Raw genomic sequence first — 17740 nt, 5'->3', positions numbered from 1 at the left:
ACCATTACTGCAGTGGGGAAATACATGTGCACAGTGACATGTTTCTTTAGTATGCAAGGACATATTCTTTCAAGGCAGCTTTTATTAAGATATTGGGAATTAGCAATAAAGATAAGTTATAGGAAAGATATAGGGCAGGTGAGTTCCTTTTATATATTATTAAATAAACAACAGTTTCATTTTTCCCATTTTGCATATATTTCCATCGAACGGCGCTACACGAGTTTTATCACAAAATTTTAAGGCACTTCTTCAGTGCAACAATGAATGATATTATCGCAAGGTGATGATCCAATGATTTTCTCTCTCAGAAATTATGCATTGACAACATAGTACAGTATTGGCTTAGCCCTGCCTCTCAAGATTCGTTTCAATCACTTGAAGCGACAATGGAATGTGTCCCTGCCAGTTTGCTCGTTACAGTTTATCATGTGGCATCCTGTAGGATACCCTAATGTAATGCCACAGGGAGATGGAGAGAGAAGTTTCAAAAGGACAAAAAAAGGCTTGCTACATTTAAGTACTAGGAGCATCATGAAACTGTGTTATTCTGTATAACTGTCAGCATACATACTATTTTAATTTCGTAAGGTACACAGATGTATTTATGCATTTCTGGACGTTAACAAGATTTACTGTTTTTTTTAACCTATTATTCGTGTTTAAACTAGCTATGAGCTACACATTTTAACACCACGTTCATAAAACTAGGGAAGCATTTGCAGCTAAGATTATAAGGCACAAACAAGGATGGTTTTCCGACTGTTTTTGACTGACAATTTTGCTTCAGTAGCAGGAAGGCAACCCAGTATCAATTATTATGTATGATATTCTAAAACTTAACATGTCTTCACTTGCATAAAAACAATAAAAAGAAAAGTCACCATTGCGACGTCTTTTTCGCTAATTTTGGGTTTAAATACATGTAATTCCACTTTGGTGTGAACATCAAAAATATAGTACAATGTCAAAGCTCTTGCTTAGCAGCAGGTATTGAAATGACTATTGATACTGCAGTCGGAGCATCACCTCGTCAAACTTAACATAAAGTACAGTGATGTGCACCCATCCTTTGAAACAGTGAAATGATATTAGGTTGCCGGTCCCAGAGACCTAACAAACTAAGGAATATGCAATGCACATTAATTTCTATCATAAGAATACGTTATTCTTCTCGAAGTGCATACAATACTTGAAGACATATTACATGGTGGAACCATTACACTTAATGGTAAACAATTCAAAACAAACTGAAATTCATATGCTCCACAACAACCAAAACCACATTCACATGGAATCTCAAACTACTGTATGCCCCTCTAAATAAAACTTATATAAATTATGACAGAAAGAAAAAAGAACAAATGATGGAACCATCTGCAATTAGTGTTTTAATAATAAAAAAAAAATGCTTACAGCAACATTTCTTAGTCCCAAAGATGAGATGCCCAACAAACAGCGACAATTCCGTAGTTTGATATCTATGAAACAGACTACTGTAAGGCCTACACTAATGGTACATTACACACATATTTTATGGAACCATGACAAATCTACCCCTCGATCTAAAAATAAACTAATGCTTATGATAACGATTTCGAAACGACGATTACCAGGCAACGATATAAAGATGCACCGGACCTTTCTTCTAGACTACTCGATCAAAGTTAACTCTGGTTAATGATCAAGAATGCGGGTGGACGAACGGTTATTCGGCAGATTCACGAATATTGTTTCGATCAAGAGAAGGAATGGATGCGAGAACATTTACGCTTCGATATCGATCGTCGAAAACGAATCTCCAAAACCTTTCGAAAGTTGGAGGGAAGAATAACGAAGAAAATAAAGTAACTGACGAATAAAAAGATAGTTATTCTATATTTTATGCATACATACACACGCATTGGTTAGCCATTTGTCTTCTACCTAGTTAGGCCTTGTAATTTCGCACTTTGAGATCAACTGCTATACACATGAACGATAAGGACACGTAAATCGATAATATTTTAATTCCTTACAAAAAGTTATCGAGCATCATGGTAAAAAATAAGCAAAGCTCTCTAAATTAAACGATCATCTTTGCTTATATCAACACTTTCCCCATTATAAGAATATTTTCATCTATGTAAGTTGTACTTGCACCTAACCAAGATGCTTTGCTAATAAATGCCCCATTTTTCCTATTATTTTTATGCCAGTTCTGGGCCTTACAAAAGTTTGTTCTCTTCACATTATTACAATGCATATGATGGACTGTGTTAACAGATCAGTGAAGCCAGCAGTACACTTACCAAATATTTTGCATCAACATCATATATTCCCATTGTTAGGTTTACAATAACTCAAGGAACGCTATGTTCTCAGACTTCTTATGGGAAAGAGAAACAAGGATACTAGAATGGAATACAGCAAACCTGTGAGTCAAACTGCTGGAATACCTTTTATAGTTTGCCACATTTTGTAATGACAATGGTTTTGGTTGGTTTACCCGTCTGGTCTCCAAAGGTAGAAATTTTCTCTACCAGATCAAGGCCTTCAACAACGTGACCAAAGATCCCAGTAAAGCCTCTCATCTCCTGCAAAATGATGCGAAATTGAGAACCAACCATTCCTAGGTTGTCATGACGCTTCTGAGTGCGCCTCATTCCCACAGCACCGCGCACTGCAGGGAACTTAGTGTCATCAGGCATGAAGTAGCCATCCTCATAGATGGATCTTCCACCTCGTCCATTGTTGAGCTCAAAATCTCCTGTGATGACTGATTCTCCTTCCCAACATTGGAAAACAGCACAGCCCTTGTAGCTAACACCCATCTCCCCTGTACAGAGCACACCAAAGTTCTTGGCCATCTTTGGAGCTGCATCAGGACGAACTTCAATAACAATGCGTCCATGAGGAGAGCCGTTAACATCAATGCTGAAAAAGTAGAGTGGATATGGGTTTGGCTGACTACGGACATTGATAGTCATGACTGGTTGGGGAGGAGACTGGACTTGGACTGCCACGACTCCTGGTTCTTGTCCATAGGGGGGAGGAGGTGGTGGTTGTGCATGATGGACTGCAGGAGGAAGGGCAGGTGGAGGTTTGTTGCCAACAGATGAGGGGGCAGGAGCAGCAACAACAATGTGTTGAGGTGGTGGAGGATGTGGTGGGGTAACAAGATGATGAGGTATTTGATGCACTGGAGGGTGGTGATATTCCACAGTTCCATTCTGCTGCAAGTGATGCTGCTTTGTCAAAACATGTCGGGAATACAACTGTGACATGCAATAATTGGCCAGGAAGAGGATAGGATTCTGGGCAGCAGCTACATGGTGGGGATGCCGACCTGGACCACCCTGTGGTGCAGGAGGCTCCCCTGAATGAATATTAGCCAGAGCTTGTTTCAGCAGGCCAAAGTCAAACACCACTCCAGAATTACCAATCAAATCATCCAGCTGGCACTGCAGGTACATCTCTTGATACTTTCCTTGAAGTCGCTGCTTCTCTAGAGAGAGAGATGAATAGAGAACATGAGCATCACCAGGACCATCTACACCAGCAAGGCCAGCCCGTGCCTTGCTCAGTGTCTCACGTGCCTCTGTCACTTCTGGTTGATGGCTCCAACCATTTTGAAGATCTGTCTCAACATGTGTCTTGAGAGTGACACAAGCCTCCAGGACTTTAAGCAAGAAGTCCCGTTGCTGCATTGCCAAACGTTGGATTTCAGACAGCATCTTACCCATTGCAACGAGTTCTAACTGAACCTGTAACACATAAGCACTCAATGAAGATTTAGTTCACAGTGAACAAAAATCTGTCAAGCCACACTTCTAACTAGGGCTTTTTGTAGTTTCTGTCAGTTCCTGCAGCCAAATACCAGGGCAGTACTTCAAATGAGACCACAACTGCTTTCTTCCAGATTCTTTCAAATTCATTATTCACTAATCAACCTAACTTTTGACATGCCACAACTATAGCAATTGAAACGGTCATTAAGTAAACCAAGAATAAACAGAAAATAACACTGCATTATATTCCTTTCTCAGAAAATTGGGTGCATTTCTATCATATACAGTGTGACTGAGTGCTACCTGAAAATCATTTGACTACTTGGGCAGAAGAAACAGAAGCTCCTTAATTCAGGCAGCATGGATTTGGAGTGGTAGCAGACTCAACAAACCAGAAGCTTATACACACATTACAATACCTGTTCAATATAACTCCAATAAACCAATGAACAGAACATAAAACAAGATTATTCATTATGTGCTAGCTGACTACTGTTGTCTTATAAGGTTTGAATTCCAGGAGTTTTGTGCTCATGTTTTTGAAACCACAGTCTCCCATGCAAGCCTTGTGAGGGGTTTCTCAGAAGAATGTTCAAGCCTACCACTGATATCATTCAAGTTTTGTTCAGCATTTTGATTCAGTTACCCCCCCCCTCCCATAAGTCTTGATTTATTTTCATCTGCATGAATATCTTTTCATTTACAAACTACAGCATCCTGAAATCTTCTCTTTACTCTTCTTACACAACACTTTTTACACACATTCATTCAAGTGTGTATCACAAGTGTCATATAGCATAAATAGGACTGATTGAAAGTTTGTAGGGGCTTGAATTATGGCTGACCAGCATATAACAAATGTGCTCATTTCACTGCAGGTGTTCAATAATTTACTGGAATGATATCAAAAGGAAACTGTAAAGTGTATAGGCTCTGTCAGGTCCACTACCAGTCCAAATCTGTGCATTATGAGTTGATATGAGTAGCCATTGTCTCTCCCACTTCAGCAGGCAAACAGTTTTAGGGTAGCTCTCGGCCAATCACATTGTATGAACATTTTATTACTGAACACAACAAAAATTAACCTGATTATGTTACATACATATAAACTCATCTAATTTTCATCAAAAAGTGGAACACAATTGGTAATGGAAGTTAATGGAGAGGAGACATTTATACTGTAAAGACAACTACATTTCCATTAGATCTGGAAGGCATGAACTGAAAACCTGATTATTTGTACCAGTTCTAGTTCAGTCTCATCCCAACTCATGTGCAAGGAAATGAATTCAAAGAGAGGTTACAACATCTACATAGACATAGACAAGAACTGAGAAATGTGGAGACAATTAGAAAATTCATTCATAAAATACATATGACAAGTGTTAACCTCTGAGACGAGCTGTTCTTTGGCTTCCCCCTGAGATTTGACCTGATGACCTGGATGATCCTGCTGTGTTGCGCATGCCCGACAGATGGCAGCACAACATGTATGACACCATAACGCCAATGGCATCCCATGTGTATGGCAATTCTCACTTGGCAATACCTGGCAAAGAAGGGTCACAATGTGTTTTCTTAATTAAAAAGAGAAACATGCATGCTCACCATTTACCAGTTCTCTCTCTCACTCACACTCACACACACACACACAGCCATTATAATGTCTGTAAATTTAAAGAGTTACACTAATAACTATTACTACAGTCACACAAATGAAACTGTAACATTCATGGTGGTGATTTTTCATGTATTTTAAAACTTCACTCTTTATTTCACAAAGAGAAAAACAAATCCATATGTACGAGGGGGTACCCAAAAGAAACCGAACTTATTTTTTTTAAAACTTATTTATTCAAATTTTAAGCACAAACCTTCAATCCCCTTCAAAGTACTCTCCACTTACACTAATACACTTGTCTAGTCTTTTATTCCATTTTTCAAAACATTGTCTAAATTCATCTTTTGAGATGCTTGAGAGCGCCTTCGTTGTTTTTTCCTTCACCTCAGCAACATCAGCAAAACGCTTTCCTTTCATGTCTCTTTTCATTCGAGGAAACAAAAAAAAGTTTTGATCATTTCGGGACTCTTCTTTCAAAGCACGACATGCTTCCACGCGACCTTGTTTTTGTTCAGCAGTCAGCAGTCGTGGCACGAATTTCGCAGCCACCCTTTTCATTCCCAAATCTTCTGTCAAAATTCGCTGAACTGAGCTCCAAGTCACTCCCGACAGCTCCACAATTTCTTCAATGGTCCGTCGTCGATCTTCCTTGATGATTTCACGAATTTTTTCAACATTTTCATGTGTTCGGGCCATGGAAAAAACGACGATCACACAAAACAGTTGTCACTATAAACTCTGCCGAAACTAGTCCTTACCTTCTGAAGCAACGGTAGTCGGCTTATCGACTCAGGAATGTTAGCTCTATGCGCTCATAGCGGCAAAACGCGGTACTACAAAAGCTCTGCCCACAAAAAAATTAGTTCGGTTTCTTTTGGGTACCCCATCGTATATAAACATTCAGGCTGAAAATTCTGTTGATATGTAGAAGTCATTATTTTGCCTGTTGCATCTACCTTTTCTGAAAGCACCTATACTAAATCTTACTGACTCTCCAAAATTTTGCATGGTTATGACTACAGCATATGTTAAATAATTCAGAAGATGGTGACCCTCCTTAGAGTAGGTTACGACACACAGTTTGAAAAATCATAGGCTAATAATGTATAAGTAGATCAATGGAAGGGTGATTTGTGGAAGCTGTAGATGGAGATAGGAATTGTCAAGTTTTCCAACTGAAGATTGAATGGGCTTCCATATCTATGCTTCAGTTGGTACTGTAGTCTCAACCTTTTCGAAACGATTTTTCTGTAGATAGTGGTACCAGTTATTCTGTTAAGATGTTTCCCAGAATAAGTCCATAGTGTGCATACTAAGTGAAATCATGATTTCACCCCAAGTGTCCCTGAATTGCTGTAACATGTAAGTGGATCAACAGAAGGCTTATATGTGGAAACTGTAGCTAGACATACAAGCTCTCATAGTCTTCTGATGTACTTCCAACAGGCTTTGCACTAATATAAATAATGTAACCAGCATGTTGCATTTAATTTTTTATTTTATTTTACAAGTATTCATTCACATACAGTTTTGTAATTATTTGCCTCCTATTTGGTGAACAACATAGAAAACTCTTTTTTAAGTTTTTGGATCTAGAGTATAACCAAAAGAAACTCATAATTCTCCCTTCATTAAAAATAATGTAATAGTGGTGGTAGCAGTTTTAATATCCTCATAAATTGCAATGATAAGAATTTGACAGCATCTTAAATTGTGTGTAATACTTCCAGTACATAACGATATTTCAATGACTGTACCATTGGAAGCACCCAATATTCATGCAAAATAAATATAATTAAATCATAAATATTGATTTAGGTTATGATTAAATAGCAACAATCACTATCCTCACAAGGTATGTGCTCTGTCACCATGCTAATGGTTGGCTTCACCTCGGTTTTTTTTTAATACTCATATCAAAATGTGGGGTTAACATTTGCCTTGTTGACATTAAACATTTAATGTTCAGTGAATTTATACACTGCACTCTTTCCCACGGGTTTATATCCCAAAATAAGGCCGCCTCTGTATGTACATTTATGTTTATATGAATGTTAATCTTCTGTATCAGGTTCAGTATGCACTGTTCTTACAGTACCATACATAAACATACAATGGTCTGCCTGAACAGGGACAAGAACCCTGATAGTCATATGCTGATAGCATTAGTCTGCCAAGTTAGAGTGGACTGAATGTGATGTACCAGATTTGATACACAAGGTGGTTTGTCTGAGAATCTATTGAGCCAATCCTCACATGCTTCTCTCATCAATTCTTTGCACATGTGACCGGACCCACAATGAAATCAGCAAGCCCACAGGCCAACAAATCATGAAAAAAACCCACCCATATCACAGCAGATGACAGAAATAATTCCTGTCATTGTGCATGCATTCCTTGTACCTCCACAAGAAAGTTCATATTCACATGAAGTTCCTTTTTGGAAATAGGGCAAACTTGAAACTTTAGACCCCCATCTCCTGTGCAAGATATCTGAAGGATTTTCAAGGGGAATGTTCAAGCCTAACACCAGTTTCATCCAGCTTCTCTTCAGTGAGTGCTCACAATTTTTATTCAGTTCCTTCTTGTCCAGTAACAACCCTACTTAAATTTACTTAGTTCAAAAGAAATAATTTTTTATTTGAAACTGTAATGTCTTGAAATCTATGCTGGAATCCTTTCCTTAGTTTTCACATGGCTATTGTACAGGAATAGTTGTTTCAAAGCGTGATTGTCACATGGCATTTCAACATTAACACAAATGAGTGAATGTTAATAGAGTGGCAAGGGCTTGAGATTATAGCCACCAGGCATACAGTAGCTGATTTCACTGTAGCTGTTCAGTAATATACTGGGACAATATCAGAGAGAAACTGCAGTGTGTATAGACTGTTTAAACAAATTTAAGATTGTGTGAAGGTTTTTTTTTTTTCTATCTGGAATTGTAATGTCTAGAAATGTATGCTGGAATCTTTTTCCTACTTCTGTATGAATACTGTACATGAACACCCATTTCTTTGTGTAATTCTCACGTGACATTTTGACACAAAAGTAATATGACTGATTGAATGTTTAATACAGTAAAGCAAAGGGCTTGGGATTTTGGTTGACAGGTATGTAACACATTAGTCAGCTCACTTCATGGTAGCTGTTCAGAGATTTGTTCAGATGATACTGAAAAGAAACTAAAACGTTTATAAGCTATTGGCCTGTCCACTACACCATGAGTCTGAACATACATTATGCAAATCATTGCTAGTACACTGTCCCTTCTGCTGGACCAGCCAAAAGATTGCAGGAGGCTTTCAGATAATCTCCCTCTACACACACTTTCATGAGACTTATAACTTACTAATGTTATAGTTTCTCTGGTATGATTAGGTTGGTTGCATCAAAGAAACTGTATTTCATTGCAAGTAGTAGTTTGCAGTATAGATGTATAGCGGCTATATTAGAGAGAGAAGTAAAATATTTTCAGTCTCCTACAAGCAGCCATGGTCATGACAATTTAGATTCAGAGCTAAAAAAATTGCAGCCACGATTTTGGTTACGGATTGTTTCAGATACTTGACGATGTCATTAATAGTTAAATTATCCTTGTGCATAAATGTAACATGTGGAGGTATCATTTCACATATTTTCAGATCTCAACACTACTGTCAACAAGTGAGGACAATGCCCCTGATAAAGAAGATTGTAGGGAGTAGCAGTATATAGTATTAAATGGCCTAGCTTAATACACATTTCAGTTATCACAGTTTACATTATCATTGTGTATTAAATTTTGATAACAGAGGGGAGCTCAGCATCTAAGCTATGGGATGGACAATTAGCGTTTAATTCCCAGTAGAGATACATTTTCTCTTTGCCACCACATCCACACCGACTCTAGGGCTCACCGAGTAAAATGGGTATTCAGGGCTCATCTTTGGGGAAGGCAGCTGTGGCATGAAAAAGACTGCCCACATCAATCTAGTGCTAAAGTTACAAATGCATAGAGGTATACCTCCACTCCTCATACAATGTGGTATCAGAAAGTTCCCAGACTGTTATTGTTGTAACTGCCTCGGTGAAAGATGATGAGAACGGAGGCCAAGGTCACATTTCCACAAGCCTATTGCATCAGTCTGGCACATGACACCATGCTGTAAACATGCACTGTTTTTACACAAGTGCTTTTTTTTTACTCTGTGTTTCATTTTGTCTGTGATGGATGGCAAAATTGAGCAACATGTCTGCATCAAGTTTTGTGTGAAGCTCAGAAAATCTGCTACCAAAACCCTTGAAATGCTTTGTGAGTCTTTTGGAGAACATTCTTTAAGCCAGACAGTGGTTTCTGAATGGCATTCACATTTCAAGACTGATTGAGTGTCAGTTGAAGATGACATTCAGGGCGACCAAGCACCAGTAAAATGACGGAAAATGCTGAAAAAATTTGAGAACTCATTAATGAAGACCATCGCTGAACAATCCATGAGCTCACAGACACCACTGGGATCAGTTATGGAGTTTGCCAGGAGATCTTAACAGAAAATTTGAACATGCGACAGACTGCTCCTTCATCATGACATGCCCACCCACACGTCCCTGAAAACTATGTCTAATAACAACATGGTTATTGTTCCCTTCCTCCCTACTTGGACTTAGCCCATTTTGATTCCCAAATTGAAAATGAAACTGAACGGACAACGTTTGAAACAGTGACTGACATTCAAAGGGAATCACAAGCGGTACTCGACAGCATTAAGGAAAATGACTTCCACAGTGCTTTTGAAGCATGGAAAAAATGATGTGATCACTGTATATGTTCCCAAGGAAACTGTTTTAGAGAAGATGGCAGCCAAAATTTAGTAAGTTTAGCCAGCATTTCTTTTTTGACTTACTCTGGGAACTTTCCAATAGTACCTCATACATCTTCATAAAGTGCTTAAGCTTAGAGATAACTTTACTTTTATCTTTAACATCTGAGCATGAATAAGCCACGTCTTTCTCAATCCAACTAAAACCTAAGGGTATTCTTATGCTTATGGGCATTACATGGAAGGATGAAGTTAAACCACTTGGAATTTTCTTGCACTTTGCCTTGTATTATTGCTCCTTATAGTTTCAATTCTTTTGTGTGTGTGTGTGTGTGTGTGTGGGGGGGGGCATGCAGGGAATTGTTCACATAAATAGTGCTACAAGTATAATGCAGTCAGGGAAGTAAATGGCTACATGCTAAATTTCTAGGGCTCTCCTACCAGCAGGGCATTAAGAAGTGTTCTCTGTGCTACCAAATCTAGATTAGGTCAGGGCCCATATGCACATAACCTGGGGAGACTGTCAGTTCCTTCCCAGGTGGAACACTGCTGGTGTATAACACTGACAATGCACCCTCCATATCACAGTTTGGGCAAAGTGTAGAGAGGACTTTACTTTTAATTTTTATGGAAAAAAGTGGTGTCAGAACTGAAAAAAAAAGTAGTATGGATATACCAGAACACATTTACAGAGCAATTTTATTGTCAAAATGGCTACAATTCCAAAATTTTGTTTTATCACAATTCTGTCATTATATAACAGTCTACTGCTCATTCTATGCAGCTGGGTTATTGTATGAAATACATAATAGGTACATAGTTTGCAACAAAAAGAGTTAAGTATAATAAACCAAATATGGGGAAATTATATACACAGAAAATAAAATTAATAACTTCCTCATCAGAGTGAATTTATGTGAGAAAATTTGGTGTTTCCAGATTTCAAGATAGTGCCAGCCTAAATCCTTGGATTCACATCCTTGAATTCTACCCAAGCATGTGAATGAGTAATTTTCTTAGCCTACTATATATGGTTTAGACATTTGTTTGTATTTTGGTCTTCTAGACACCATGTAGTCCAGCAGGCAGGTACCAGCACTTTATGGATACATGTTACTCGTACATCCATCTCCAGGCCAGAAGTGGAGAGGTGGAAGTAAAGTGGCATCCAAAACATTAGCACCCACCTACTAGACTACACAATGTCATAACCCAGAAAGCTACAGTATGGTGCTTCATCTCTATGAAAATCACAAGTCTTCCATTACTTCTGTTTAGTTTGAACAGAGATGAAAGCATAAGCAAATCAAATGACTCTGTTCTTTCAAATTCTCTGTTAAAGGCTTAACATATGCAGTATCAATAGTAAAAATACAAAATGGTATAAATGAGGTGGAACAGGTACTGATTGTACAACAAACTTAAACAAGAGATCATAAATACTTAATATACTGAAGATATGTGCATAAATTGGGATGTTATCTACCTTGCGGTCTTTGTCTGGAGGTTTGTTCCCTCCACCAGCTCCTGGACCAATCTTCAGGGCTGTGAAGTTCTTCGCAAGTGTTAGCACTGCACCATATGTTTGCAGAGTATCTGCACCTTGTTCACCGAGCTCAGTGCGCTTCCAACAGTGAACACAATACAACTCACGACCTTTCATTAGGGCAGTTTGGATACACTTGAGGCAGAAGTAGTGTTTGCAACTTAGGAACTTCGGGCAAAGATCTGAGTCATTGAACTTCTGCTTGCAAAAACTGCAGAGGGTCAATTCCTCAAGTTCTGGTAGTACTCCTGGTTCCATCATCTGTAAAGTTATTATAGATTTAACAAGTACTGATACATTTAATTTCTCTACCACAAAGCAACTTTTGCATGTTCATGTTCTTATTATGTAACATTTTACACGTAATTTACTAACACGGTAACTTCAATTGTGAAAATCAAAATTTAAATAATGGGTTTATATTGGGTTCATATTACACTGCGTAGCCTTAAAAAAGACGTATAATAATCTACTCATAAGCGAACCTTAATGACATTTATATACACCCTTTTTTCTGAATCCGGCCCTCAACTGAAATATTGAATTAGCGTTACTCGACATTTTAATACAATTTGCTCTGTCCACTCCGACCAGTGACAACACGAAATAAAACTTTCGTTCCTCACCAACCCTTATGTTATCCGGCATTCGTTTGCAGAACACTGCAACATGCCACAGTCAGAGTTGTAATAACGGCAAAAATAAGTACATATACCACACCTTTAATGTTAATTAATATTCGAGGGCGTATAATTAACAAAATTTCCAGACAATTTAAACAAGTTCCTTACCGTGTTTATCGCGTTGTTGCCACAGCGAAAAAAAAAACAAAAGTCGGTACGATGAAAATACGTAATGTAGCGAACGAGCTACGAAAACGAAAACGCACGTATCGGTGCGTTTGTACGGTTATACGAAACTGTCGATTAACGAGGAAGCGGCATTTATATTTTACATAACGAAAAACTGCCGTTGCCGGCTTCTATACGGCACTAACTTACAACATTATGCCACATCATGATGTTAACACTGAACCATTTGGCATGGCGGACGATGTTGCTTTACGAAACCTGCGCCATCTGTCCGCGCGTTTCCATTAGTATCGCGCAGACGCCATCTTAACTTGGCGATTGGACCGCGGTTTTTCGAAATTTTTTAATATTGCAACAGTCATTGTCGGTCATTGTGTACAATATCTATACGTATTGGTTTATATAGTATTGTGTCGGTTAAATTACGCTAAGCTAAGCTAATTCATATCCTTATTGCTTTCATTTCAGGAAAAAGACGGTTATGGTAACGAAGTCCCCAGGTTAGCCAGGCCTCTACCTGTTGAGTATTTGCTTGTTGATATACCAGCCTCTACACCTCTCAGTCCGCTGTTCACATTTTATGCAGATGCAAATACACGACAGTTCCCAGTAGAGAACAGGTAAACATGCACCCTGTGGTTCCTTTTATACACTTCATGTAAAGTTACACCACTTTAGTGGTGTGAGATAGTCATGATATGTGGGTTTATAGCATTTTATTCATCTATAGAGTATGCAGGTTAGAGGCTAACAAATTGTAAGTTCTGATAATGTGTGGAATGGGAGGAAACAGTATTACCATTCATTCATTCATTCATTTATTCACATTCCATAAAATCCTTACATGGTTTAAACAACCGAACAGATATAGAAATCGTCAAGTAGTATGAACTCATCTTGCTTATAAATCAAGCAGTTGTCAATATGTATAATTGTATGCAGGATTAACAATGAATACAGTATCAGTTGGTCACTTCAAATAAACTTCACCCCACTTTTCATTTATATTTCAATTGTAAATGTTTTTCTTTTAGCATATCAGACATACAGTTGCTGGGTGGGAAGATTGTGTATTTATGAGTATATAGAAAGTCCTGCAGTCTCCTGGCAACATTAACTTCACATGTAGGTGTACTTATTGGAAATCATCAGTGTGGAGTCGAGTATGATGGATGAAATGTGTCCTTCTGTGTCCTTCATATTTTCCTTAATAACTGTCATATCCAGAAAATCGCATTTTCTTTATTTGGCAGCTACATTTAGGAGTTACGAGGTTTCAGCGCAAAAGTAGATAGAGAAAATGTGTCCTGTCAGAATTTATGTGAAATTAGTAATGATAATGGAATTGGAGCAGAAGTGGCCTGTGACTAAATACTCGAAGGGCTGATCCCCATCAACATGTAACTCCTCAGTGTATGAAGAGTTTAATGAATCTGTAATTTGCTTGTATTTATTATGGCATAAAAAGTACTTTGATGGACTTGCAGTTTTACATTTTATGTGGCATAAGGTTTTTCAGAATCTGCAGAAAAGTTACTTAGGTTGCAAGAAGTTCATGGAGGGTCTCATCCTTAGCTCACTTTTCCATGGAAGTTTTTTCAGTTATGGCGATCAGTAGATGTCATGCATTCTCCTCGCAGGTCTGTTCTGTTGCAGGTCTAATCTCTTGTAGAATTCCAGGTGTTCTCCTGTCTTTGCCATGTGTCTGAACATCTGTTATTCTTCCTCCCACTACAGGCAATGATTGTTTCAATTACACTGCAAGAAAAGCTTGTGTTAACACTTCAGGTTTTTTGTGTGAAATTATAATTAAGACTGTTTAACATGTGTGACTTGTGTGAATTTTGAGTGACAAGTCTGCAATAAGAATAGAGTTGAAAGTTTATTAAAAACCCTGTGTAGAGTTAGCACTAATTTCATGAGTGATATTACAGCATCAGAAAATTATACAGTTTTAATGGTGGTACTAAACAGGTAACATACATGAAAAGAAGTCAATGAACAAGTGAAGAACTGCATTTAAAGACAAACTTGAAGTAATTATCACATAAACCTTTATTACTGTAAGTATCACAAAACCTGAAAAAGAACGTGAGGAATGCAGCCAGTAAATTAGCCCTGTAAGTGGTAGAAACAGTGAATTTATAGGTTCATACACATCTTTGCTGAAGCAACTGTTAGCATTGATCTGTCCATCCATCTGTAAAATCAAGCTGTGGGCAGGACAGGGCACAGATGAGCCTAGAGTGGTCCAAATCCTCCAACCAAATGGGACAGTGTTTTTCTACCAAGAGGAGTAAGATGTTCAGCTGCAGGTTACAGGGGGTCACATCCTCTTTGTTTAAAATGTTCTTGGCAACACAAAGAGCCTGAAGTTACTGAAAAGGAAAGGTACTATATAAATCAAAAAGTAAACTCTCTAATGTGAATTTGATTTGTTTCATTCTGGTTTGTCACACTAACAGTTATAACTACGTTAATAACGCAGTGAAAACTTATATGTCACATTGGACGGAGTGGTTTGTATTTATCTCTAATGTGAACTTTGAAACAAGAGCACGGTTTTTTTTTCCCCCTTTTTTAAATACAGGCATGGATGAGGATTAAATTTCGTTCATTCCTGGCTCCACCTGTCAGATGGTCAAGATATGTATACAGTGGCCGTCTTGTAGTGCACTCAGTTTCACCTGTTACTTCACAACATGTTTCAGCAACATAGTGCCATCATCAGGTGCCCTAATTACGCTAATCTATTGCATTGCTTGTCATTATATGTCTTTATAAAATTATTTAAAAAGTATTTAAAAAGTGCGTATTCATCAACTATAATAAATTTACACACACTAAAACTTGTTAAGATTATTCATCTTATGTGTCTTAATTAAAATTTGCGTGTGGTTCTTCCACTATAGGGGTCGATTTTCTTATATTCTGTGTAAACCTGCGACGTGAAAAAAGGTACTTATTATTATTACTTTCGGCTTCTATCTGTTATGTGTTGTATTATGATGTTTAGTACTCACCGTGTCTTGTGATGTGTGTTCCCTTTTTAGCTGCGAGTGTTGTAATGTTGGATGTGTGTGTGTCTTCATATTGATTGAGTTATAACGTGGTAGGGGTAGATGTAGTGGGGTTGTGTTATGTTGTTCTGTGTAAATTGTGTGTAATTGCTGAAATATTGGGTTATATATTTCCTTATTTATATTGTTCATATGTATGTTTTTCTTTGTTGTTCTGTATATATGATAGTTTTCTAATGTGTTTAAATATTGTCCTTTCTTATTCGTTGCTATGATATCCATAGTATTATCTATTGTACCATATGCATATCCTGTGTTTAATATGTGTTCTGAGTATCCTGTATTGCTGTTATTGTGTTGTGGGAGCATCCCCACAGCGTCTGGCAGACAACCGTCACCCCTTTCAGAAAGTGCCAAACAGGCAGCTGTGACCAAAGAGGCACGGCATTTATACACTCTCCAACTACTGCAACTTATATACCAGCTACATATATTTATAAACTTCACCGTGGCCCTGCCTTTCCGTGCACGGCCCAATGGATGCATGCCATGACAACTGCAACTTTAGCTCCGCCTCCCGGCCGGCAGTATTTAAGACCGCGGCCAACGGTGCAATCAGTTCAACTCGAAACGGCAACGCAGTCAGAGGCATCAACTCCACTTCTGCGACCGGGTAACTGACATAGTTGCCGCAAACCTTCAGCGAACGCATCTTCCGCAACCCAGCAATTGGCCGAGCCAGTCGATCCTACCGGCACGCGCAGCACTGCATTACCACCCAGACAGGCCAGCTAGTCAGCCGTAAGACTCTGCCCACTACAGAGGAGTGAAATTGCGGTGGAACGAACTGCCCCTAGAGGGCCAGCCAGTGCTTGAATATTATACGTATATTCTGTGTTCTGTATATTGACTTTAAACGATTCAATATGTACAATCGTACAGTTTCGTGTGGTTTGTCTATTGGAGTATTGACGACAATCCCACAGTGTCTTATGTCATGTATGTGTTCTTTATATCTTACAGATCGGGTAAATAATTACCACATCACCAAAGTAGCAAAAGATACTGAGATAGCTACTATAAATAACATACTCGTAAACAATAAGTACAACACAGGTATAATTACTAAAATAACTACAAATAAAAGAAACCAAAACATTACAAAAAAAACAGAACATCACAGAGAATTCAGAAGAACAAAAAACAAAATGGGCAACATTCACATACAAAGGAAAAGAAACAAGAAACATTACAAAAATATTTCGTGACACAAAATTAAAAATAGTATTTAGAACTAAGAATAATTTACAACATATTTTAAAATCAAAAACACAAACGAGTAAATATAACAAAAGTGGCAATTCAGAATGGAATGCCTAGATTGCCCCATGGAATATACAGGACAAACTGGAAGAAAATTTAATACCAGATATAAAGAACACATACATGACATAAGACACAATAACAGCAATACAGGATACTCGGAACACATCTTAAACACAGGACATGCATATGGTACAATAGAAAATACTATGGATATCATAGCAACGAATAAGAAAGGACAATATTTAAACACATTAGAAAACTATCATATATACAGAATAACAAAGAAAAACACATACGAACAATATAAATAAGGAAATATATAACCCAATATTTCAGGAATTACACACAATTTACACAGAATAACATAACACAACCCCACCACATCTACCCCTACCACGTCATAACTCAATCAATACGAAGACACACACATCCAACATTACAACACTCGCAGCTAAAAAGGGAACACACATCACAAGACACAGTGAGTACTAAACATAATACAACACATAACAGAGAGAAGCCGAAAGTAATAATAATAATAAGTACCTTTTTTCACGTTGCAGGTTTACACAGAATATAAGAAAATCGACCCCCATAGTGGAAGAACCACACGCAAGTTTTAATTAAGACACATAAGATGAATAATCCTAACAAGTTTTAGTGTGTGTAAATTTATTATAGTTGACGAATATGCACTTTTTAAATACTTTTTAAAAAATTTTATGAGGACATATAATGACAAGCAATGCAATAGATTAGCGTAATTAGGGCACCTGATGATGGCACTATGTTGCCGAAACATGTCGTGAAGTAACAGGTGAAACTGAGTGCACTACAAGACGGCCA

At 37.9% G+C, this 17740-nt stretch overlaps 2 protein-coding genes across 3 annotated transcripts in view; one reads left to right on the top strand and one right to left on the bottom strand.

Annotated features, from left to right (window-relative positions):
* The window catches only part of LOC111873272 (nuclear protein localization protein 4 homolog), a 64689-nt gene that overhangs the window by 38792 nt on the left and 8157 nt on the right, over positions 1 to 17740 (top strand). The window contains exon 10 of the mRNA XM_023867839.1: positions 13017 to 13168. Coding sequence (XP_023723607.1) covers positions 13017 to 13168 — 152 coding nt within the window. The remainder of the gene's footprint in view (positions 1 to 13016; positions 13169 to 17740) is intronic.
* LOC111873275 lies at positions 175 to 12818 on the bottom strand. 2 transcript variants are annotated; one of them, XM_023867847.2, is made up of 4 exons: positions 12528 to 12818; positions 11677 to 11997; positions 5161 to 5319; positions 175 to 3746 (listed from the first exon to the last, which is right to left on the bottom strand). In XM_023867847.2, exons 2-4 carry the CDS (start codon positions 11995 to 11997, stop codon positions 2442 to 2444), a joined length of 1785 nt encoding a protein of 594 aa, XP_023723615.1. In that variant the 5' UTR covers positions 12528 to 12818; the 3' UTR covers positions 175 to 2441. The 2 variants fall into 2 exon arrangements, with proteins under 2 accessions (XP_023723615.1, XP_023723614.1); XM_023867846.2 differs by having other exon boundaries at positions 12738 to 12788.

This window comes from Cryptotermes secundus, unplaced genomic scaffold (assembly GCF_002891405.2).
Source record: "Cryptotermes secundus unplaced genomic scaffold, Csec_1.0 scaffold131, whole genome shotgun sequence".
In the NCBI taxonomy this organism is placed as follows: Eukaryota; Metazoa; Arthropoda; class Insecta; order Blattodea; family Kalotermitidae; genus Cryptotermes; species Cryptotermes secundus.
The sequence above is the reverse complement of the archived record's forward strand: the minus strand, read 5'-3'. Positions and strand labels throughout refer to the sequence as shown.

Bases quoted from the DNA above. Each gene is read 5' to 3' on its own strand.
- LOC111873275 (XM_023867846.2), bottom strand. The intron at 5,320-11,676 runs GTAGATAACATC...CTTCTTTGCCAG, and splicing joins CTCCAGACAAAGACCGCAAG to GTATTGCCAAGTGAGAATTG. The intron at 3,747-5,160 runs GTTAACACTTGT...TATGTGTTACAG, and splicing joins AAGAACAGCTCGTCTCAGAG to GTTCAGTTAGAACTCGTTGC.